The 24,523-nt window shown below is 32.5% G+C and overlaps 1 protein-coding gene across 5 annotated transcripts in view; it reads left to right on the plus strand.

Moving 5' to 3' along the window:
* LOC129610455 (titin-like) overlaps positions 1-24,523 on the plus strand; it is a 53,706-nt gene that overhangs the window by 24,556 nt on the left and 4,627 nt on the right. For 3 of the 5 annotated variants that reach the window (XM_055523050.1, XM_055523049.1, XM_055523053.1), the window contains 6 exons: positions 1,937-12,301; positions 14,489-19,165; positions 19,576-19,617; positions 19,682-19,933; positions 20,387-21,361; positions 21,612-24,446. In XM_055523050.1, the coding sequence (XP_055379025.1) occupies positions 1,937-12,301; positions 14,489-19,165; positions 19,576-19,617; positions 19,682-19,933; positions 20,387-21,361; positions 21,612-24,446 (19,146 nt within the window). Of the gene's footprint in view, positions 1-1,936; positions 12,302-14,488; positions 19,166-19,306; positions 19,549-19,575; positions 19,618-19,681; positions 19,934-20,386; positions 21,362-21,611; positions 24,447-24,523 lie in introns of those variants that run through there. The other 2 variants (XM_055523051.1, XM_055523054.1) reach the window with 2 other exon arrangements.

Genomic DNA, 24,523 nt, shown 5'->3' on the forward strand with positions numbered 1-24,523 from the left:
TGTAACAAATACACGAAAAGATTGTAAAATGTGCACAGACATATATAAATAAATTGTTTATTTTGAAACTGAGCTAAAGTTCATTTGCCCCTGTTATTTTTCTAGATATCATATAAGAAAAGCTAAAATTAAACATTATGCTATTGTGGAGAAAAATTAATGGTTGCAATAAAACATTGCAATAAAATAGACTTGGTCAGCTCCAAAATAAACGATCCATATTTTTTATTCTTGTGTTTGGAAATAGTATTGCCTTTCTTTATATATATATAATAAATAATTTGCAGCTAGATGTATGTGGTTTTAATTATTATTAAAAATTTAAAGGGTTATCTTTTAAACCTTAAAAGATAATCTTAAAAAAATAGCTGCTGTCGGTTTCAGGGACAGGTAAAAAGCAAAGTAATTAAAAATTCATCAAAAATTACCATCGGTTAAAATATACACATATAGAAGTTTTCATATTCTCTTTAATATATTTTGAGTCCAATGAAGTTAAAAAAGCAAAAAAAAACAGGTTTTAGGTAATTAAAATATAGATTCAAATTTTATAAATTTCATAATTTAATTTAAAAAAATTTAAAAATAACAATATTCTTTTTTAAACCTCATTTTATATCAAAAATATTAATAAAAACAGTAATAATAATAGAAAATTTATTACTCACACATAACAAGGACGCGCAATCTACCATATTACGTTGTTGCCCCATAGTTCAAATATGATGTTTTACTATGTAATAGATATATTGGCTTTGTAAACGTGCAATACATGTAGACAGTTTTCCTATTCTTCTGATAGGAAAACATTATGAAACGTTTTCCTGGTTCTCTTGCTGCTTCTTTTCGCAAAAGTGATCTTTGTTTTATATACAATTTTACTAATAATTTTTTTCTTAGTTCGAATATACGTCAATTGGATCTGAAATCGCTTTCGAAAGTGATGCAATATCTCTCGACATTTTGATTAATGTGTTTTAAAAGCTTTATGTAAACACCGCGGTTCAAAAATTCTGGACTATCTCTTTAGAATTCGATAGGCAAGTTTATTTCATCAAGCTTGACAACATTAAGTCTGTCCAAGATAAAATTCTCCTAAATTTTTTGTATGGCATATTTTTTCTCCTGTAAAAAAAATATTAATCACTCATATATTTCTCTCAATTTTATGCTATCACATAAAATATACACAATTCATTATAATGTATCATAATGAATTATACATATGTATGTATGTATATTTTAGAGGTAACTGTTATTTCATTAAGTAAAAATTTTTGTTGAAAAACTAAAAAAAATTACAATTTTAAAAATTTGTTAAATATTTAATCCATAAATACTGCTGGCAGTATTTATGGGTTAAAAATAATTATTTATTAATAATACGTAACTACGTTAGGTAACATGAAAAGTAATTTTTCCACATGGGAAGTTATAAAACAACTGTTATAGCCACTTATATTTCATGAAAATTTGTTATACTCAAATTATTTGAAAAATTAAATAATTTCTTATCTAAAATCATAAAACATTGAAATGACCAATATCAAAATTATCAACATACATAATTTTTTTGAATGATTGAACAATTAAAATTTTTCAAAATTTCAAACAAATTCGATTTATCCGAACTTAAATTTTTTTATTAATTTTTTAAGCATTTTTTTTATTTTTCTTACTTTTTTTATTGTTTTTTTGTTTTGTTTTTCCCGAAAAATCCCTTTTTAATTTTTACTCTATAAAATATTTCATTTTAGTGCACGTAGTGACATCTAACATTTTTTTTTTCATTATTCATTCTTTGTTAACTTTGGTTTTAGTGCAATGAACTATATATAAATTTTTCTTATACTTTTTCTTCCTATTCCTCTACATAATATGTATGTATTTATAATAATTTTTAAGATTATTTATTGTGGTAATGTATAATAAATAGGTACCTACACTATCTCAGAAGTAGATGATATACCAAGAGATAAAACACTTACACAAAAAACAATACCAGAAACATTACCAGAAGAAAAACTTCAATCTTATGATTACACTTTAACTGAGTCTGACCAGATTGTAGACAAAGAGCATCCTGAAACGAAACAAAAGAAAAAGAAGATTGTTAAAAAACCAAAGAAAACTGATTATGATAAGTATATTCAAATGTTAATAGAGCAAGAAATACCAAAAACAGTTTTACAACAATATGAAAAAGTTAATATCGATGCACCAAGGAAAGCTAAATTGAGTAAATCACTACCGACAAAGGTTTCTGAATTGGTTCCGATGCAAATTGAACGTGTAGAAATCAAAAAACCAACGAAAGTTGAAATATGTTCAGCTGAAGAATATCCAACTCTTAAGCAAATTGGAAAATTGAAAAAAGGCAAAAAAGTTAACGAAGAAGTTCTTTTCAAAGGATTTAAATTGAAAAGTCGTATCAAATTTATTCCATTTGAACCTGCTCCAATTCCATGGGAGTACAAATCATTAAACACTATACGTGGAAGAGGAGAATTATCACGTAATGTAGAAGAAGCTCTTAAACTATTGAAGAAAAAACATAAACCATTTAAACCAAAAGAATTTGAAGAGACCGAATTAGAAAAGGTAGAATTCGAAAGTATAGAACAAGAACCTTTAGAAGTTACCGAAATTAAACCCAAATATAAAAGACCCACAAAAAAGAAGTTAGAAGAAAAGGAATTAGAACACAAAATTGTACTTGGTAAAGGTAAAATACCGCAGGAATTGGATGAAAGAGAAATAATTGAACTAAAACCATTTGAAAAATCTAAAGAACAAGAAGAAATTTCGCCTAAGCAGTTAGATTTGAAAAAACCTGAAAATGTAGAAATTGATAAACAAGTAGAAGAAAAAGATGTTATAACAGAAACTGGAGAAGTTGTTCACGAAATTGTTACTAAACGTAAAATAAAAAAGAAAAAAGACAAGGGATACGAAATAGTCGAAATAGAAGAAGTTCAACGCGATGAACAACCATTTGCAGATGTTTCAATCATATCTTACGATGAACCAGAAGACGTTCACGAAGACACAGTACATGAGAAACCTAAGCATAAAAAGAAGGTTACTAAAAAGATTCCTAAAGAAGATGTAATAGAATTTATTACCGAAGTAATTTCTGAAGAGAAGCCGGAAGAAATCCCTGTTCAAGTGCAAGAAACCACAGAAGTTGAAACTAAGACTATTATCGACGAAACAGGAGAAGAAAAGAAACAAGTTATTACAAAAAGAAAAATTAAAAAAACCAAAGGACCAAAAGAAGACGTGATTGAAATTGTCGAAGTTCAAGAAGATGATAAACCAGCTGAAATCACAGTGACAACCTATGAGGCTCCAACGGTCGAAGAAATTTCTGATACGGAAAAGCCACGCAAGCCTAAATCAAAGAAAGTAAAGAAAGACGATCTAGATGATTATATAAAATCTCTAATCGAATTTGAAATTCCTACAACCGAATTAGAGCAATATGAAAAAGTAGATGTAGAAAGACGAAAGAAAAAGAAACCGGCCAAAAAACATGAAGTTGTTGAGGAAGAGATTCCTGAAGAAATGCCGATTTCCGTTAAAGAATCCGAAGAGAAGCCAAAGGAGAAAAAACCAAAGAAAAAACGTACATCTATTGTTCCACAAGAATCAGTAGAAGTGAAAGAAGAGGAAGAAAAGCCTGAAGACATGAAGATAACATTAACTGAAACTGAGGAAATAAAAACAATTAAAAAAGTTAAGAAACCAAAGGAAAAACCAGTTGAACAAAAGATTTCTGTTTTAGAAGAACAACCTGAATACCCAGTACAAATTGAAGAAATAGAAAAACAAATTGAGGAGAAAGAAGTTGTGGATGAGACTGGAGAAGTCATTCATGAAGTTGTTACAAAACGTAAAGTTAAAAAGAAGAAAGGTCCAAAAGAAGAAATTGTAGAAATCGTAGAAGTGCAACGTGATGATCAACCGTTTGCCGATGTTTCAATAATAAGTTACGAGGCTCCAGAAGTAACTGAGGAAGAAGTTCCGGCTCAAAAACCCAAACAAAAGAAAAGAGTGAGCAAACAAGTTCCTAAAGAAGAAATTCAGGAATTTATTGCAGGAATAGTTACCGAAGAGGCACCTGAAGAATTGCCAGTAGAAGAAATAACCGAGCCAGTTCAAGTTCAAGAAACAAAAGAAGTTGAAACTAAAACTTTTGTTGACGAAACTGGAGAAGAGAAAAAACAAATTATTACAAAGAGGAAAATCAAAAAAACAAAAGGACCAAAAGAAGATGTAATTGAAATTGTGGAAGTTCAAGAAGATGATAAACCAGCTGAAATTACAGTAACAACTTATGAAGCTCCAACAGTTGAGGACATTTTGGATACTGAAAAACCACGCAAGCCTAAAACAAAGAAAGTAAAGAAAGACGATCTAGATGACTATATAAAATCTTTGATCGAATTCGAAATCCCTACAACCGAATTAGAGCAATACGAAAAAATAGATGTAGAAAAACAAAAGAAAAAGAAACCGGTCAAGAAACATGAAGTTGTTGAGGAAGAAATTCCTGAAGAAATGCCGATTTCCGTTAAAGATTCCGAAGAGAAACCAAAGGAGAAAAAACCAAAGAAAAAACGTGCATCTGTTGCTCCACAGGAATCGGTGGAAGTGAAGGAGGAAGAAGAAAAGCCTGAAGAAATGAAGATAACATTGACTGAAACTGAGGAAATAAAAACAATTAAGAAGGCTAAGAAACCAAAAGAAAAACCGGCTGAAGAAAAGATTTCTGTATTAGAAGAGCAGCCAGAATTTCCAGTACAGGTTGAAGAAATTGAAAAACAAGTTGAAGAGAAAGAAGTTGTGGATGAGACTGGAGAAGTCATTCATGAAATTGTTACAAAACGTAAAGTTAAAAAGAAGAAAGGTCCAAAAGAAGAAATTGTAGAAATCGTAGAAGTGCAACGTGATGATCAACCGTTTGCCGATGTTTCAATAATAAGTTACGAGGCCCCAGAAGTAACTGAGGAGGAAGTTCCGGCTGAAAAACCCAAACAAAAGAAAAGAGTGAGCAAACAAGTTCCTAAAGAAGATATTCAGGAATTTATTGCAGGAATAGTTACCGAAGAGGCACCTGAAGAATTGCCGGTAGAAGAAATAACCGAGCCAGTTCAGGTGCAAGAAACAAAAGAGGTGGAAACTAAAACTTTTGTTGACGAAACTGGGGAAGAGAAGAAACAAGTGATTACAAAGAGAAAAATTAAGAAAACAAAAGGACCAAAGGAAGAAGTCATTGAAATTGTAGAAGTTCAAGAAGATGATAAACCAGCTGAAATTACAGTAACAACTTTCGAAGCTCCCGCAATTGATGAGGTTTCCGATACTGAAAAACCCCGCAAGCCTAAAACAAAGAAAGTAAAGAAAGACGATCTAGATGACTATATAAAATCTTTGATCGAATTCGAAATCCCTACAACCGAATTAGAGCAATACGAAAAAATAGATGTAGAAAAACAAAAGAAAAAGAAACCGGTCAAGAAACATGAAGTTGTTGAAGAAGAAATTCCTGAAGAATTGCCAATTTCTCTAAAGGAATCCGAAGAGAAACCAAAGGAGAAAAAACCAAAGAAAAAACGTACATCTATTGTTCCACAAGAATCAGTAGAAGTGAAAGAGGAAGAAGAAAAGCCTGAAGAAATGAAGGTCACATTGACTGAAACTGAGGAAATAAAAACAATTAAGAAGGCTAAGAAACCAAAAGAAAAACCGGTTGAAGAAAAGATTTCTGTGTTAGAAGAGCAACCAGAACTTCCAGTACAGGTTGAAGAAATTGAAAAACAAGTTGAGGAGAAAGAAGTTGTGAATGAGACTGGAGAAGTCATCCATGAGGTTGTCACAAAACGTAAAGTTAAAAAGAAGAAAGGTCCAAAAGAAGAAATTGTAGAAATCGTAGAGGTACAACGTGACGATCAACCGTTTGCCGATGTCTCAATAATAAGTTATGAGGCACCAGAAATAACTGAGGAAGAAGTTCCAGCCCCAAAACCCAAACAAAAGAAACGAGTGAGCAAACAAGTTCCTAAAGAAGAAATTCAGGAATTTATTGCAGGAATAGTTACCGAAGAGGCACCTGAAGAATTGCCGGTAGAAGAAATAACCGAGCCAGTTCAGGTGCAAGAAACAAAAGAGGTGGAAACTAAAACTTTTGTTGACGAAACTGGGGAAGAGAAGAAACAAGTGATTACAAAGAGAAAAATTAAGAAAACAAAAGGACCAAAGGAAGAAGTCATTGAAATTGTAGAAGTTCAAGAAGATGATAAACCAGCTGAAATTACAGTAACAACTTTCGAAGCTCCGGCAATTGATGAGGTTTCCGATACTGAAAAACCCCGCAAGCCTAAAACAAAGAAAGTAAAGAAAGACGATCTAGATGACTATATAAAATCTTTGATCGAATTCGAAATCCCTGCAACCGAACTAGAACAATACGAAAAAGTAGATGTAGAAAAACAAAAGAAAAAGAAGCCGGTCAAGAAACATGAAGTTGTTGAAGAAGAAATTCCTGAAGAATTGCCAATTTCTGTAAAGGAATCCGAAGAGAAACCAAAGGAGAAAAAACCAAAGAAAAAACGTACATCTATTGTTCCACAGGAATCAGTAGAAGTGAAAGAGGAAGAAGAAAAGCCTGAAGAAATGAAGATCACATTGACTGAAACTGAGGAAATAAAAACAATTAAGAAGGCTAAGAAACCAAAAGAAAAACCGGTTGAAGAAAAGATTTCTGTATTAGAAGAGCAACCAGAATTTCCAGTACAAGTTGAAGAAATTGAAAAACAAGTTGAGGAGAAAGAAGTCGTAGACGAGACCGGGGAAATCATTCATGAAATTGTTACAAAACGTAAAGTTAAAAAGAAGAAAGGTCCAGAAGAGGAAATTGTAGAAATCGTAGAGGTACAACGTGACGATCAACCGTTTGCTGAAGTCTCAATAATTAGTTATGAGGCACCAGAAGCAACTGAGGAAGAAGTTCCGGCTCAAAAACCCAAACAAAAGAAACGAGTGAGCAAACAAGTTCCTAAAGAAGAAATTCAAGAATTTATTGCAGGAATAGTTACCGAAGAGGCACCTGAAGCATTGCCAGTAGAAGAAATAACCGAGCCAGTTCAGGTGCAAGAAACAAAAGAAGTGGAAACTAAAACTTTTGTTGACGAAACTGGGGAAGAGAAGAAACAAGTGATTACAAAGAGAAAAATTAAGAAAACTCAAGGACCAAAAGAAGAAATCATTGAAATTGAGGAAGTTCAAGAAGATGATAAACCAGCTGAAATTACAGTAACAACTTACGAAGCTCCTGCGGTTGACGAGGTATCCGATACTGAAAAACCCCGCAAGCCTAAAACAAAGAAAGTAAAGAAAGACGATCTAGATGATTATATAAAATCTTTGATAGAATTCGAAATACCTACAACTGAATTAGAGCAATACGAAAAAGTAGATGTAGAAAAACAAAAGAAAAAGAAGCCGGTCAAGAAACATGAAGTTGTTGAAGAAGAAATTCCTGAAGAATTGCCAATTTCTCTAAAGGAATCTGAAGAGAAACCAAAGGAGAAAAAACCAAAGAAAAAACGTACATCTATTGTTCCACAAGAATCAGTAGAAGTGAAAGAGGAGGAAGAAAAGCCTGAAGACATGAAGATAACATTAACTGAAACTGAGGAAATAAAAACAATTAAAAAAGTTAAGAAACCAAAGGAAAAACCAGTTGAACAAAAGATTTCTGTTTTAGAAGAACAACCTGAGTATCCAGTACAAGTTGAAGAAATTGAAAAGCAAGTTGAGGAGAAGGAAATCGTAGACGAGACCGGGGAAATCATTCATGAAGTTGTTACAAAACGTAAAGTTAAAAAGAAGAAAGGTCCAGAAGAAGAAATTGTAGAAATCGTAGAGGTACAACGTGACGATCAACCGTTTGCTGATGTCTCAATAATAAGTTATGAGGCACCAGAAGTAACTGAGGAAGAAGTTCCGGCTCAAAAACCCAAACAAAAGAAACGAGTGAGCAAACAAGTTCCCAAAGAAGAAATTCAAGAATTTATTGCAGGAATAGTTACCGAAGAGGCACCTGAAGAATTGCCGGTAGAAGAAATAACCGAGCCAGTTCAGGTGCAAGAAACAAAAGAGGTGGAAACTAAAACTTTTGTTGACGAAACTGGGGAAGAGAAGAAACAAGTGATTACAAAGAGAAAAATTAAGAAAACTCAAGGACCAAAAGAAGAAGTAATTGAAATTGAGGAAGTTCAAGAAGATGATAAACCAGCTGAAATTACAGTAACAACTTACGAAGCTCCGGCAATTGACGATGTTTCCGATACTGAAAAACCCCGCAAGCCTAAAACAAAGAAAGTAAAGAAGGACGATTTAGATGACTATATAAAATCTCTAATCGAGTTTGAAATTCCTACGACCGAACTAGAACAATACGAAAAGGTAGATGTAGAAAAAGAAAAGAAAAAGAAGCCTGTTAAAAAACAAGAAATTGTTGCAGAAGAAATTCCTGAAGAATTGCCCATTTCCCTACAGGAAACTGAAGAAAAACCAAAGGAGAAAAAACCAAAAAAGAAGCGTGTATCTATTGTTCCACAAGAATCAGTGGAAGTGAAAGAGGAAGAAGAAAAGCCTGAAGAAATGAAGGTCACGTTAACTGAAACTGAGGAAATAAAAACAATTAAAAAGGCTAAGAAACCAAAAGATAAACCGGTTGAAGAAAAAATTTCTGTTTTAGAACAGCAACCAACATATCCAATAGAAGTTGAAGAAATTGAAAAGCAGGTAGAGGAGAATGAAGTCGTAGATGAGACCGGAGAAGTTATTCATGAAGTTGTTACAAAACGTAAAGTTAAAAAGAAGAAAGGTCCAGAAGAAGAAATTGTAGAAATTGTAGAGGTACAGCGTGACGATCAACCGTTTGCTGATGTCTCAATAATAAGCTATGAGGCACCAGAAGTAACTGAGGAAGAAATTCCGGCTCAAAAACCCAAACAAAAGAAACGAGTGAGCAAACAAGTTCCCAAAGAAGAAATTCAAGAATTTATTGCAGGAATAGTTACCGAAGAGGCACCTGAAGAATTGCCGGTAGAAGAAATAACAGAACCAGTTCAAGTACAAGAAACAAAAGAGGTGGAAACTAAGACTTTTGTTGACGAAACTGGGGAAGAGAAGAAACAAGTGATTACAAAGAGAAAAATTAAGAAAACTCAAGGACCAAAAGAAGAAGTAATTGAAATTGAGGAAGTTCAAGAAGATGATAAACCAGCTGAAATTACAGTAACAACTTACGAAGCTCCGGCAGTTGACGAGGTATCCGATACTGAAAAACCTCGCAAGCCTAAAACAAAGAAGGTAAAGAAGGACGATTTAGATGACTATATAAAATCTCTAATCGAGTTTGAAATTCCTACGACCGAACTAGAACAATACGAAAAGGTAGATGTAGAAAAAGAAAAGAAAAAGAAGCCTGTTAAAAAACAAGAAATTGTTGCAGAAGAAATTCCTGAAGAATTGCCCATTTCCCTACAGGAAACTGAAGAAAAACCAAAGGAGAAAAAACCAAAAAAGAAGCGTGTATCAATTGTTCCACAGGAATCAGTAGAAGTGAAAGAGGAAGAAGAAAAGCCTGAAGAAATGAAGGTCACGTTAACTGAAACTGAGGAAATAAAAACAATTAAAAAGGCTAAGAAACCAAAAGAAAAACCGGTTGAAGAAAAAATTTCTGTTTTAGAAGAGCAACCAACATATCCAATAGAAGTTGAAGAAATTGAAAAGCAAGTTGAGGAGAAGGAAGTCGTAGATGAGACCGGAGAAGTTATTCATGAAGTTGTTACAAAACGTAAAGTTAAAAAGAAGAAAGGTCCAGAAGAAGAAATTGTAGAAATTGTAGAGGTACAGCGTGACGATCAACCGTTTGCTGATGTCTCAATAATAAGTTATGAGGCACCAGAAGTAACTGAGGAAGAAGTTCCGGCTCAAAAACCGAAACAAAAGAAACGAGTGAGCAAACAAGTTCCCAAAGAAGAAATTCAAGAATTTATTGCAGGAATAGTTACCGAAGAAGCACCTGAAGAATTGCCGGTAGGAGAAATAACAGAACCAGTTCAAGTACAAGAAACAAAAGAGGTGGAAACTAAGACTTTTGTTGACGAAACTGGGGAAGAGAAGAAACAAGTGATTACAAAGAGAAAAATTAAGAAAACTCAAGGACCAAAAGAAGAAGTAATTGAAATTGAGGAAGTTCAAGAAGATGATAAACCAGCTGAAATTACAGTAACAACTTACGAAGCTCCGGCAGTTGACGAGGTATCCGATACTGAAAAACCTCGCAAGCCTAAAACAAAGAAGGTAAAGAAGGACGATTTAGATGACTATATAAAATCTCTAATCGAGTTTGAAATTCCTACGACCGAACTAGAACAATACGAAAAGGTAGATGTAGAAAAAGAAAAGAAAAAGAAGCCTGTTAAAAAACAAGAAATTGTTGCAGAAGAAATTCCTGAAGAATTGCCCATTTCCCTACAGGAAACTGAAGAAAAACCAAAGGAGAAAAAACCAAAAAAGAAGCGTGTATCAATTGTTCCACAGGAATCAGTAGAAGTGAAAGAGGAAGAAGAAAAGCCTGAAGAAATGAAGGTCACGTTAACTGAAACTGAGGAAATAAAAACAATTAAAAAGGCTAAGAAACCAAAAGAAAAACCGGTTGAAGAAAAAGTTTCTGTTTTAGAAGAGCAACCAACGTATCCAATAGAAGTTGAAGAAATTGAAAAGCAAGTTGAGGAGAAGGAAGTCGTAGATGAGACCGGAGAAGTTATTCATGAAGTTGTTACAAAACGTAAAGTTAAAAAGAAGAAAGGTCCAGAAGAAGAAATTGTAGAAATTGTAGAGGTACAACGTGACGATCAACCGTTTGCTGATGTCTCAATAATAAGTTATGAGGCACCAGAAGTAACTGAGGAAGAAATTCCGGCTCAAAAACCCAAACAAAAGAAACGAGTGAGCAAACAAGTTCCCAAAGAAGAAATTCAAGAATTTATTGCAGGAATAGTTACCGAAGAGGCACCTGAAGAATTGCCGGTAGAAGAAATAACAGAACCAGTTCAAGTACAAGAAACAAAAGAGGTTGAAACTAAAACTTTTGTTGATGAAACTGGGGAAGAGAAGAAACAAGTGATTACAAAGAGAAAAATTAAGAAAACTCAAGGACCAAAAGAAGACGTCATTGAAATTGTGGAGGTTCAAGAAGATGATAAGCCAACAGAAGTAACTGTGACAACTTATGAAGCTCCAACAGTTGAAGACGTTTCCGACACTGAAAAACCACGCAAGCCTAAGACGAGAAAGGTAAAGAAAGACGATCTGGATGATTATATAAAATCGCTGATTGAATTTGAAATACCAAAGACGGAATTGGAAACTTATGATAAAATAGATTTCGAGAAAGTTCCTCAAGAAAAGAAACGAGATTCAAAAGCAATTATAAGTGAAGAAAACGTCGTGCCAAATGAGGAAGAAGTAAAAGAAGTTTCTGAGAAGCCTAAAGAAAAGAAGCCAAAGAAAAAGAAATCTTTAATTCCAAATGAGGAAGAAGTTAAAATAAATGAAACAGAAACTCCAGCGGAACCAGAAGAATTCACTTTCTCGAAAATAGACGAAGATAAGAAAATGGAAGATGTAGTTGAATCTATCCAGAAAAAAGAAACTAAAAAGCCCAAAAAGCCGAAAGAAGTTTTAGAGAAGCAAGTTGACGTAAAGGAAGAAACACCTTTGTTGGAAGAAAAAACTGAGGAAGCGCCTTTAACTGTTTATGAGGAAAAAGAAGACGAGATACCTCAGGAAGAAACCAAGATTAAAGAGAAAGTTCAGAAACCCAAAACGAAAAAGAAAGAAGAAAGAAAGAAATCTGTTCATGATGAAAGCAAGCCTACCGAAATGGAAGAGCCATTACCTTCCGCACCAATTGAAGAAATTCAAGACGTTTTAGTAACAGAAGAGCCGACTGAATTAGAGGAAAAAGTTGCTCCAATAACTGAAGTAAAAGAGCCTGAAATTACTGAAGTAACAAAAGTTGAGAAAAAGAAACCAAAACAACCAAAAAAAGTTAAAGACATTATTCCTGAAACACTGGAACAAGTCACTGAAACTATACAAGAAAAAACCCCAGAAGATAAAACACATTTGCCACAAGACACTATAACTGTATCTGACACAGAGCAGAAAGATGTCACACCAGAAGAAAAACCAAAACCACACAAAAAACACGTTCCAAGTAAGTTACTTTTTACTTCCAAACAATTTAACACAAAGGAAATTATTAATAAATATCTTTACAAACGTACATTTTAAGAAATAACATTTTAAAATACAAAATCAAAAATAACAACATGCATACAATATATACATATGCAGGTTTATACGCATATATATTTCAGTACATTTACATACTTGATGAAAGAATAGTAATTTTTATTAACAATATTTACTAAGATAATTAGTTTCTAGTACATTTCCAAAACATTTTTAAAAAATCGTCATTTTAGTTTCGCTATGTTTGTGCGTGTCTGTTCGTTTACCAAATTTCAAACATAAAATGGAGAGCTGAAGTTTTTATAGGTAAATGGATCTTCGCGAAGAAATTATTATTCTAAAACAAAATTTTTTCGCATACAAAAGATAACGTTTTTATTAATTATATCTTAAAAACTAATGTCACTCGAAAATATGGAAATGAATCTGGTAAAGAGCTTTTCTTTTTTAATTTTGAAAGAATTCTTGATGTTTATAAAGCTTAAATAAGTATACAATTTAAATATATAATACCTTAATAAGTATTGTATGCTTATTCAAGTTATACAAATATAATTTATAGACTAAATTTTATTATGGAAATGTGCTATTTTAGAAACAGTAAGATTAAAATAATTAAATTTTTAGTTAAACAAGATGATTTTTAAAGGGCTAATATTATGCTCATAATCGTTGTAGTAATGTAGTGTATCTGTAAAATGTAGATATATTAGAATGTATTTTCATGATGATTATTATAAAATTTATAAAAAAAGGTTTCTATGAAGCCTATGGATAATTATGATTTCTTCAGTATAAATCAGTTTGTGAATTTAAATTTTGTTTTACTTAAAAAACACCTGGGTATTAAAAACAAAAACAATATTTAATACTCAGAAAATAATATTAGGATTGAATACTTTTAATAATTGCATATCTCAAGAAATAAATTAACTGCAAATTGCTGACCAAAATTTGGAATTTATTTTAAGGCGAATTATTTAAAGTATGGGTGGTGCCTCAGGTGGCAACTGATGATAACAGCATAATATTTCATTACTATTAGTATAAATTTTTTTATTGAAGATTTTCAGTTAAGAAAGGTAAAATAAATTTTTTTAGTATTGTTTTGAATGATTCATTTTGTATTTATTTTATGTATGTATTATTTTTTAATCTTTACGAATTTTTAAATTTACAATAATGTATGCAGCGACATACATATAATAATTATAGATGTAGTACTCGTAATTATAATTAATTTTAAACAAAGTAACTGGACAAAAATTGTTTTTTTTTTTTTTTTTTCATTTTTTACATTAACAATTTTTGTCAAAATTCGATATTTAAAAATCCGAATAACGATTTTCTTACCGAGTTTAATAGTTTGATTGATCAAAGGATAATGGAAGTATGACCATGTTTACAATATTTATAGACATAATTAGTTAATTGGTTCCAAAGTTAGATTTTGAAATATTTTTATGAATTGTTTTTTTTTTTATGAAATTTTTTATTTGTAATAGTTTGAAACAATTTTTAATAAATATAATGATTTTTTTTATTTTAAGGAATGGTTTGACTTTTTTTTAGTAAATTTATATTTTTGAGTTTAAATGTTACATAATTAAATAAATCCACAAGTATTATAAACATAAATTCAGAAATTACATGGAATTATTATGGAAAACCCAAGCAAGACTTTCCCGTTCGGTATAAACTTTCAAAAAAAAAACAAAGACACTAAGACTAATAATTTTAAGGTCTTTAACTCAACTGTAAATAGTTTTACTCTATTCAATATATAAAAATTTAAACAACTCGTCACATAACAAGACTTGCCACATTAAAAAAATTATTTATATATATAGGAAAATTAAAAAAATAATTTATATATTATAGTTGCATAAATTTTATATTTGTCTACAGAGTCGATGTTCATCACTTAACAAATATGTTATTTGTTATACTTTGGTATTAAGAATTTGTTAAAAATTTATTACATTGAATTAAGTTTTTTATATATGTAGGTATAATATTTAAGATAAGAGCAATAAAATTGTATTATTTGCGTATATGTATATGTTGGTAACATCAATATGTTTTAGTGATTTAGAGAATTCTTGTAAATATTTTTGTAATTGTTTTATATTTTATTTCTTCATAATAGGTGAAAAAATTGAAAATTATGACAATTATTCTATTAATGTGATTGAAGAAGAAGTTGTAGACCAGCCTAAAGAAAAATCAAAATCGAAATCTGTTAGCTTCGAAGAAGAAGATAAAATCGAGCCATTAGAAGAGGATAAGCCTTTCCAGGTTAAATTAAAATCAAGACCAGAAGAAGTAACCAAAGTCGAAGAGGTACCAAAAGAAGGCATTAAAAAGAAGAAAACACCAAAACCAAAAGACAGGAAACATTCACAAGATGATATTATTAAACATTTATTGGAACAAGAAGTTTCAAAAACAGAGCTCGAAAAATTCGAAAAATTACAATTTAGTGAGGTTAAAAAACCGACAAAACCAGGGCTAGAGCATCTTCTTCCACAAAAAATTGAAAGAAAACAACAACAGCCTACCAAATTAGTGATTTCAGATGCTCAAGATGTACCACAACAAGTTAAACTGAAACCAGGAAAACGCCGTGAGGCACCCGAAATGACTAACGTAACAATACCTGGTTTTAGGTTAAAGAGCAAGATAGAATACGTTCAAATTCAGCAGCCTGAAATTCCGAAATTAAAGAATATTGGGTCGGTTCGTCAACAAGGTGAACTGTCAAGAAATATGAAAGAAGCTGAAAAAGAACTTGAAAAATATTATAAGAAATTTAAACCAAGCAAAAAACCCAAGAAAGAATTGGAAAAGGCAGAATTAATGGAATTCGAACCAAGTCAGAGACCTGTAGAAGAAGCTGAAGAGAAAATGCAGGAAGAAGAGCCAATTCCGGAGGAACCAAAAGAGGTTAAAGTTAAAGAAAAGAAAAAACCGAAAGAAGTTCCTAAAATTACTGAAGTGGAAGACTTTAAATTTAAAATATCAGAAGAAGCTCCTGCACCAGATGAATTTAAGGAAGACAAAGTGACCGTAAAAGAGCATGAAGAACACAAAGTGGAGGAACCTACTGTAATTGATCAAATTCCAGTTAAAGCTTTTGATCAAGAAAAGCATGTAGTTGAAGAAATCGTTGAAGAAAAACCAACAGAAGTTCTACCAGAAAAGCCTACTGAGGAAAAGAAACCGAAACAGAAAAAGCCTGCTGAAAAAGGAAAACCAAAGTCTCCAAAAGAAGAAAAGGTAGAAGTTGTGGTTGAGCAGCCAGAAGAAAAACCGCAAGAAGAAATTGAAGTTACTGAAGAAGAAAAACTTGAAAAACCAATTGAAATTATAGAGGAACTTAAGCCATATGATATATCTGTTATTGAAACAGAAGAACCTGATTATCCCGATCTTCAAGTTAAAGTTGTTGATTTCTTTGAAAGAGATCATGAGTGGGAAGAGGTTGTAGAAGAACGTGTGTTAACAAAAAAGAAGAAACCGAAAAAGGTTGAGGAAGCTCCGGTTGAACAACAAATAACGTTACCTAAGGAGAAATCTCCTGAAACAGTAGAAGCTCAAGTAGAATATACAAAGCCAGCGCCTAAAGAAGAAAAACCGGTTGAAGAATTTGTTGTGCAACAGAAAGAAATTCCAGAGAAAATCAAAGAAATTGAAGAAGACAAAGTGGAAATACTTGAAGAACAAGTTGCTCCTGTTATGGAAGAATATCCAACAGCAGAAATACAAGTTTTAGAAAAACAACCAGAGACAGTTGTTCATGAAACGGAACAAATTTCTGTTGTTAAAAAATCGAAAAAAAAACCTGTTGCCCAAGAGCCTGTTGAAGAAGAAGAAGTAGGATTTAAAATTAAACAGAAAAAACCAATTAAAGAAGAACCAGTCGAAGAACCCGCCGCTGACTTTGTGTTAGCAAAAAAACCAGAACCAAAAGTAGAAGAAGCACAAAATGAAGAATTCAGTGTTGTATTGACTCCAAAAAAACCTGAAGAGGTAGCAACTGAAGAAGCTGTTATCAAGAAGCCTAAACAAAAACCAAAAGTTGTCGAAGAAGAAGAAGTCGTTTTTGAAGTAGTTCGAAAAGATGAAGCTCCTACTGAAGTATTCACAGAAGAGCAAGCGGAAGTTCTTCTTAAGCCTAAAAAGGAGAAGAAAAAACCTACTGAAGAAATCGAGGAGTTTGAAGTTAGCGTAAAATTAGCTCCAGAAAAACCACAAGAACCGCAACCGGCAGAGGCAGAATTTAAAAAACCGAAGAAAAAACCAAAGGATGCACCAGTAGAAGAAGCGAAACTGGAAATAAAGGTTAAAGAAGAAATTCCTGCGCCTACTGAAGTTGTAGAAGAAGAACAAGTTGAAGTGGTTCTCAAACCTAAGAAGGTTGAAGAGAAACCAGAAGAAGAATTTGAAGTGAGTGTTAAATTAGCTCCAGAAAAACCACAGGAACCACAACCAGCAGAAGCAGAATTTAAGAAACCTAAGAAAAAACCAAAAGAAGCACCAGTAGAAGAAGCCAAACTAGAAATAAAGGTTAAAGAAGAAGTTCCAGCTCCTACCGAAGTTGTGGAGGAAGAACAAATTGAAGTAGTCTTAAAACCTAAGAAGGCTGAAGAAAAACCAGAGGAAGAATTTGAGGTGAGCGTTAAATTAGCTCCAGAAAAACCCCAAGAACCTCAACCAGCTGAAGCAGAATTTAAGAAACCTAAAAAGAAGCCAAAGGAGGCACCAGTAGAAGAAGCGAAATTGGAAATAAAGGTTAAAGAAGAAGTTCCAGCTCCTACCGAAGTTGTGGAGGAAGAACAAATTGAAATAGTCTTAAAACCTAAGAAGGTTGAAGAAAAGCCAGAGGAAGAATTTGAGGTGAGCGTTAAATTAGCTCCAGAAAAACCCCAAGAACCTCAACCAGCTGAAGTAGAATTTAAGAAACCTAAAAAGAAGCCAAAGGAGGCACCAGTAGAAGAAGCGAAATTGGAAATAAAGGTTAAAGAAGAAGTTCCAGCTCCTACCGAAGTTGTGGAGGAAGAACAAATTGAAGTAGTTTTAAAACCTAAGAAGGTTGAAGAAAAACCAGAGGAAGAATTTGAGGTTAGCGTTAAATTAGCTCCGGAAAAACCACAAGAGCCTCAACCAGCTGAAGCAGAATTTAAGAAACCGAAAAAGAAACCAAAAGAGGCTGCAGTTGAAGAAGTTAAATTGGATATCAAACGGGAAGAAGAAGTTCCAGTTCAAGATGAAATAATTGAAGAGGAAGAAGTTGAAGTTTTGTTAAAACCAAAAAAGAAAGTCAAAGAAACACCTGAAGAACAAATTGAAGATACCGAGATAAGCATTAAGTTAGCTCCCGAAAAGCCCCAAGAACCTCAACCGGCAGAAGTTGAATTCAAAAAACCAAAGAAAAAGCCAAAAGAAGAAGTTGTGGAAGAGGTTAAATTGGATATCAAACGGGAAATAGATGTTCCAGCACCGACTGAAGAAATAGAAGAAGAGCATGTTGATATTGTGTTGAAACCCAAGAAAAAGGTGCCTAAGACAGAAGAAATAGAAGATTCCGATTTTACAGTTGAACTAAAGAGAGCTCCAGTAAAAGGTGAGGATATTGATGTGCAAGAGGCTGTCATACAAAAACGTAAACCAAAACCGATACAAGTTGGGGAAGAAGCTGCAGCATTAAAAATTAGACGTGAAGAAGAGGTACCTGATGATGAAGGGGACGCTGAAGAAACTGTGGTAGTTAGTAGGAAACCGAAAGCAATAAAACCGTCTATCGAAGAACTAGAAGAAGAAGGTGTTAACATAGCAATTCGAAGAAAATCAGTACTAGTTGAAGGCGTTGAAGAGGCTGCCAAAGTTGTAATGCGACGCCCATCAAAAATGATCCCTGTGGTTGATGAAGAAGGTGCAGAACTATCCATTAAACGAATGCAAGACGTTGAAGAAACGGAGGATGTTGAAGAATTTCGTATAAGCAAAAAGAAAAAACCAATTATTGAGCCAGAATCATACGATGAAGTTAGTTTGTCTATGCGCAGGCCTTCAGTCATAAACGAAGGTGTAGCCGAAGCCGCAACTATTAAAAAACCCCATAAAATTATCAAAAAAGATATGGGTGAAGAAAACGCTGAGCTTGTTATAAAAAGAATTGAAGAAGTACCTGATGATTTACTAGGAGTTGAAGAAATCATTATTTCGGCTCCGGAGAAACCGCGGAAGAAGCAATATATAGAAGAAGAAGAACAGGAAGTCAAGTTGAAAAAACCGAAGAAAAAGGATATTCCTGAAGAAGTAATTGGTGTTGAAGAAGTTATGTTAAAACCAAAGAAAGAGAAAAAGAAGCCAAAGGAGGAAATTAATGAATCCTTTAATATTGCATTGGAGTCTTATTCTGAGGAGGAAATTTCAATATCAGATAAAGTAAAATTGAAAAAACCACATAAGAAAACTTACGACGAAGAAAGTGAAGAGATTTCAATAAAAGTTATAAAAGAAATTGCTGATGATGGTAAAGGACCTATTATACAAGAAGTTTTAGGCGACAGTGATGAAGAAGGTGATAATACAATGTATGATGTGGAGGAACCAGAAGAATACATGTTCGCTGAAGATTTACCGAAGGATATTAATGTAACACTCAAGAGTAAAAAGCAAGTTCCCAGTTATTCAGTACAAGAAGAGGAGGAAGAAGCTCTTGTTTTGAAAAAACCTAAATCATACGAAAAAGCACCAGATGAGGAGGATTCGTTGGACATTCAGCAAAGAAGAAAACCATTCGGAAAGAAATTAGACGAAGGTTCTTATCAGATTTCTATATTCCTTTAAAAAAATAATATTTAAAAAATTTGTTTTTATCTTTTTAATGCTTTTTTTATTAAAATATGCCAATCAACATTCAATATATTTATTTTCTATTAATTTTGCTTTTTTTCAACAGCAAGCAATTATTACAAATACTTACTTTTATATAATCTAGCTTAAAATATTTAAACTTTTTATTTACGCTTAAGAAACAAAAAAGTAGCTTATTGCTTATATGATAACAGATCGCTTGTGAGAGGTAAATTTTATCCAATACTAACAATAAAACCAAAAGAAAACAAAATTCGACGCAAGTTTTTGATTTGACACGCACATTGAGCTTTCAAAAAAGAAATTGATATTATAATTATACCACGACTTATTAATTTTTAAAATATATTCCAGAAGCGGCAACTCTCAAAATAAGGAAAGAAATGCCGGTTGTTGGTTAGTTATATCTGTTTAAAACAAAACAACAAGAAATATTTATATTTTTCGTCTTTTTTTTTAGAATCTGGTGATGCTGAAATTATGCAAGCCGTTTGCACTTATATTGCTGATAATGACGAATCATTGGACTTGGTTGAAGGTGAAAAGGTTTACGTATTAAATAAACAAAATGAAGATTGGTGGCTGGTTAAGAAATATTTAACAGACGAAAAAGGTTGGGTACCGTCACAATATCTAATGAATCCGGATGATTATCTTGAACTTGTTCAAAACAAGTTATATTCTAAAATTGACAAACTACCTGTGTTTGAAAGTAAGTATATTTACGATTATTTTTTGAAATTTACATACATACCTAAATAATTTAGAGCAAAATAATTTGAGCTTTGATTTGTCGTATCGTAAATTTTAATTACGTAAATAATCAGTCTAATGTCAATCTGATTATTTAAAGGTGGACTTAAGGCAAATACTGTTGCTGCGCACAAATCTTATGATAAAGTCAATATTATGAAACTAAAATGACACTTTTATTTTTCAATATTGTATATTACAATTTTTTATAACGTGTCTTATTTTGTTCTTTTATAAAACATAAAGTTTTAAATTTAAGTTTAGACTTTAAGTTCTATCTTCTTAGTTTGTAGAACAATATAAAGCATTTCAATTCAATTACAAATATATAAATGCAATTATTATAACTGAAAAAAACATCTGAAAGTACTGAGATTATAATTAATATTTATTTTAAAAACTACTAATAAAGGACCTGCACCTAATGAGAAGACAATGGCACCACGATTTATTGAAAAATTGCAACCTATACATACTCCTGATGGTTATACTGTTCAATTTGAATGTAAAGTTGAAGGTATACCAAGACCACAAATTACATGGTTCCGACAGGCAGCCATTATTAAGCCTTCATCTGATTTCCAAATGTACTATGATGAAGATAATGTTGCAACATTAATTATACGTGAGGTATTTCCTGAAGACGCAGGAATGTTTACATGCGTTGCTAAGAATACTGTAGGTTTTGCGTCAAGTACAACAGAGCTGATTGTGGAAACACCACTATCTGATCACGGCTCAGATGCAACATGTTTGTCAAGAAGAAGTCTTTCAAGAGAATCGTCTTTAGCTGATATAATTGAAGGCATTCCACCAACATTCTCACGTAAACCAAAAGCAATAATAGTTGATGAAGGTGAAACAGCAATCTTGGAATGTCGTCTGGTAGCTGTACCAGAACCTGAAATAATTTGGAAATTTAATGGAAAGGAAGTTAAAAAAGAAGACAACGTTTCTGTGGTAGTAGAATCTGATATGCACATGTATTGTACAATAGTCCATATTAAAAATGTCAAAAAATCGCAAGAGGGTACTTATGAAGTTATTGCTAGAAATCGTGAAGGTGAAACTATATTACCAGTTATATTAAAAGTGAAAACGAAAAAGAAAGAAGCGCCTCAAATTTTAGAACCATTGAAAAACACTGTGATCAAAGAGGGTGAATCTGTAGTTTTGACAACTCAAATATTTGGCAATCCAACCCCTAAAATTACATGGTATAAAGATGGAAAAGTTTTAAAGACTGACAAAGCTGATATTAAAGCCGACAAAGATACACATTCCTTAACCATTATTTCACCAAAATTAGGTGAAAAGGGTGAATACGTTGTTAAAGCAGTTAACGAGTTAGGAACAGCTGAGACCTCAGCTTTCTTGACAATCGAAGGTATTGTTTCAAAGAGTCGTATTGATAGTTATTTTGAAGGAGTCACTTCTGCTTCAGCTTATTCCTTTTTGCTTATAAATTTTTTTTATAAAACGTGATGCTTTCCCTCTGCAATACCTGCTAGAAATCATATTTATGTATATAAAGCTGTATTTCTAATAACATTCAAATTTAACAAATATATAAAAAGCTTTCACAATGTACTCTGTTTCTGAAAGTTAATAAAATTAATATTAAATTTCTCTTATAGCTGCGCCAAGTGAAGGTGGTGAGCCACCTCTTTTCATTGAACGTTTTGAGGAACAACTTGTCCCTATTGGTGGTGCTATTCGTCTACTAGCTAAAGTAAGCGGTAATCCGGTTCCAGAAATTGCCTGGCTCTATAATAACCAACCATTATATTCAACTGAAAAAATTCAGTTAAAATATGATGGTGAAAATATAGAGTTGATTATTAAAAACGCTAATCCAGAGGAACATTCAGGTGATTATAAATGTGTGGCAACCAATCCTTTAGGAAAAATAACACACGGAGCAAGAGTTGTAGTAGAAGTTGAAGAGGTTACCTTTACTAAACAACTAAAGAGCAAAATCACTATTGAAGAATCTCAAACTCTTACTCTCGAATGCGAAACTTCCCATATTGTCCCGACTAAGTGGTATCATAATGATAAAGAGCTTACAGGTATGGATCATAGAGTTGTTTTAGAGGAAGGAAAAGTCCATAAATTATTAATTAAGACAACAACATTGAAAGACCAAGGTGAATATAAATGTGATGTCAAAAAGAAAGAAACTAAGTCGGTTGTGACTGTTTTGGAAAGAAAACCTGAGTTTTTGAGACCACTTGAAGACATTGAAGTAAATGAAGGTGAAACAGCAATATTAGAAGTCGAAGTTTCATCAGAAAACGCTCAAGTAACATGGCATAAAGATTTAGAAGAAATAACTAAAGAAAATAAAAATGTCGAAATTATAAGTGAAGGCCGTATTAGAAGATTAAAAATCAAAAAGTCAACAGTTTTCGAAGATGGTGAATACACTTGCAAATTGGGAGATGATCAAGAATGTTCTTCTTACTTGACAGTAATTGAAAAACCCCCACAAATTGTGAAACATATGGACGATACTACAGTTACCAGAGGTAATAAAGCTCAATTTGAAATTGAGCTTACAAAGGGTGACGCACTTGTTAAGTGGTTTAAAGATGGTAAAGAGTTGAAAATATCTGACCACGTACAATTAAGTATCGATGGAAAGAAACAAAAACTGAAAATATATGACACATTGACAGAAGACGCAGGTGAATATATGTGTGTCGTTGGGGAACAAAAATCTATTGGTAAATTAACAGTAGAGGAGCCAGCGGTTGAATTTATAGCAAAACTACCACCTGTCACAATTGGAACAGATAACAAAGATGTTGAATTTGTTGTTAAGTTATCTAAACCAGATGTTGAAGTAGAATGGACCATGAATGGGAAAAAAGTAAAACCAAGCAAAAAGCATGAAATATTTGTTGAGGGCACGGTTCGCAGATTGGTAATTCATAATGCTAAACCTGAAGATGAAACAGTATATAAATGTGCTACTGGTAATGTTTCAACTGAGACTACGTTGAAAATTGAGAAACCACAAAATCCACCAACGATTCTTTCTCATGAACCCGTTTATAAGGTAAAAGAAAACAATGATGTCACATTCACAGTTAAATATGCTGGCGATCCTACTCCAGAAGCCACTTGGTGTAATGCTAGCGCAACTATTATTAAGAAAACAAAAAGGACAGAACCAGAGATAACCGAAGAATTCGCCAAATTGACAATTCGTAAAGTTGTTTTTGAAGATGAGGGTGAATACACACTTAAGCTAAAGAATCCAAATGGTGAAGTCGAAACCAGCTTAACTCTAAAGGTTATACGTCGACCGGATGCACCGGGTGCACCGCAAATTTTAGAAACTGCAAGTGATTCTTTAACATTGTTCTGGACTCCACCAGAAAATGATGGAAATTCTGAAATTATTGAATATATTTTGGAGTACCAAAATGTTAAAGAAGAAAAATGGACAAGTGTTACAAAAATAAAAGAAAATACTCATATTGTTACAAAGTTGCAACAAAATATTGAATATATATTTAGAGTTAAGGCTGTCAACGAAGTTGGTGAGTCACCACCATCCCCAACTTCTGAGAAAGTTAAATTAGGTAAACCTATTCCGGCTAGTGAAAAACCAACAGTTAAACAAGGTTTAAGTGATATTATAAGTCCACTTGATAAAGAAGTTATACTTTCCTGTGTGTTTGGTGGTGTTCCAGAACCATCAGTTAAATGGTATAAAAATAAGAAAGAAATTACTACACAAAAGACAATTACATATGAAAATCGTACAGCTCGATATATAATTGAAAAGACTGAAATTTCTACAGAAGGCACATATACTTGTGTAGCAGAAAATGTTGCAGGAACAATTGAAACTTCATGTAACGTTACAATTCAAGAAAAACCACAACTAGATGTATCTGAAGATCACAAAGTACAAAGAATTCAAGCTGGTAAAAATTATGAAGTACCTGTTAAAGTCAAAGGCTATCCACAACCAACAATTGTGTGGACAAAAGATGATAAAGAAGTTAAAACAACTGAACGTATAATTATTAAAGAAACTGTAGAAAAAACGACAATTTCAATTAATAGTTTACGTCGCGAAGATTCCGGTATTTATACTATAACTGCGACAAATAAAGCTGGTACAACATCTGTCAGTGTTACTTTAACGATTATTGATAAGCCTTCCAGGCCAAACTCTTTGGAAATAACATCAATTCTAAAAGATGCAGTAAGTTTGGAATGGACACCACCTATTGACGATGGTGGTTTAGAAATTGAAAAATACATTTTAGAAAAATGTGACAAGGACAATAATGTCTGGATTAAAGTATCAGAATTTGAAAAAGATATTAGATCATTCTGTGTTCAAAAATTAAATGAAAATTCACAATACATTTTTAGAGTTGTTGCTTGTAATCCGGTTGGTATATCAGAACCAACTGAAAGTGAAACAATTAAAGTAACAAAACCAAAAGGTAAGATATTAGTCAAATTTAAAATCAAACTAATAAAATGAAAATTTCGTATTGTATATGTATTTGGTAAATTAAAT

The sequence above is a fragment of the Condylostylus longicornis genome, unplaced genomic scaffold (genome assembly GCF_029603195.1).
Source record: "Condylostylus longicornis isolate FDR11 unplaced genomic scaffold, ASM2960319v2 ptg000044l, whole genome shotgun sequence".
NCBI classification, from domain to species: domain Eukaryota; kingdom Metazoa; phylum Arthropoda; class Insecta; order Diptera; family Dolichopodidae; genus Condylostylus; species Condylostylus longicornis.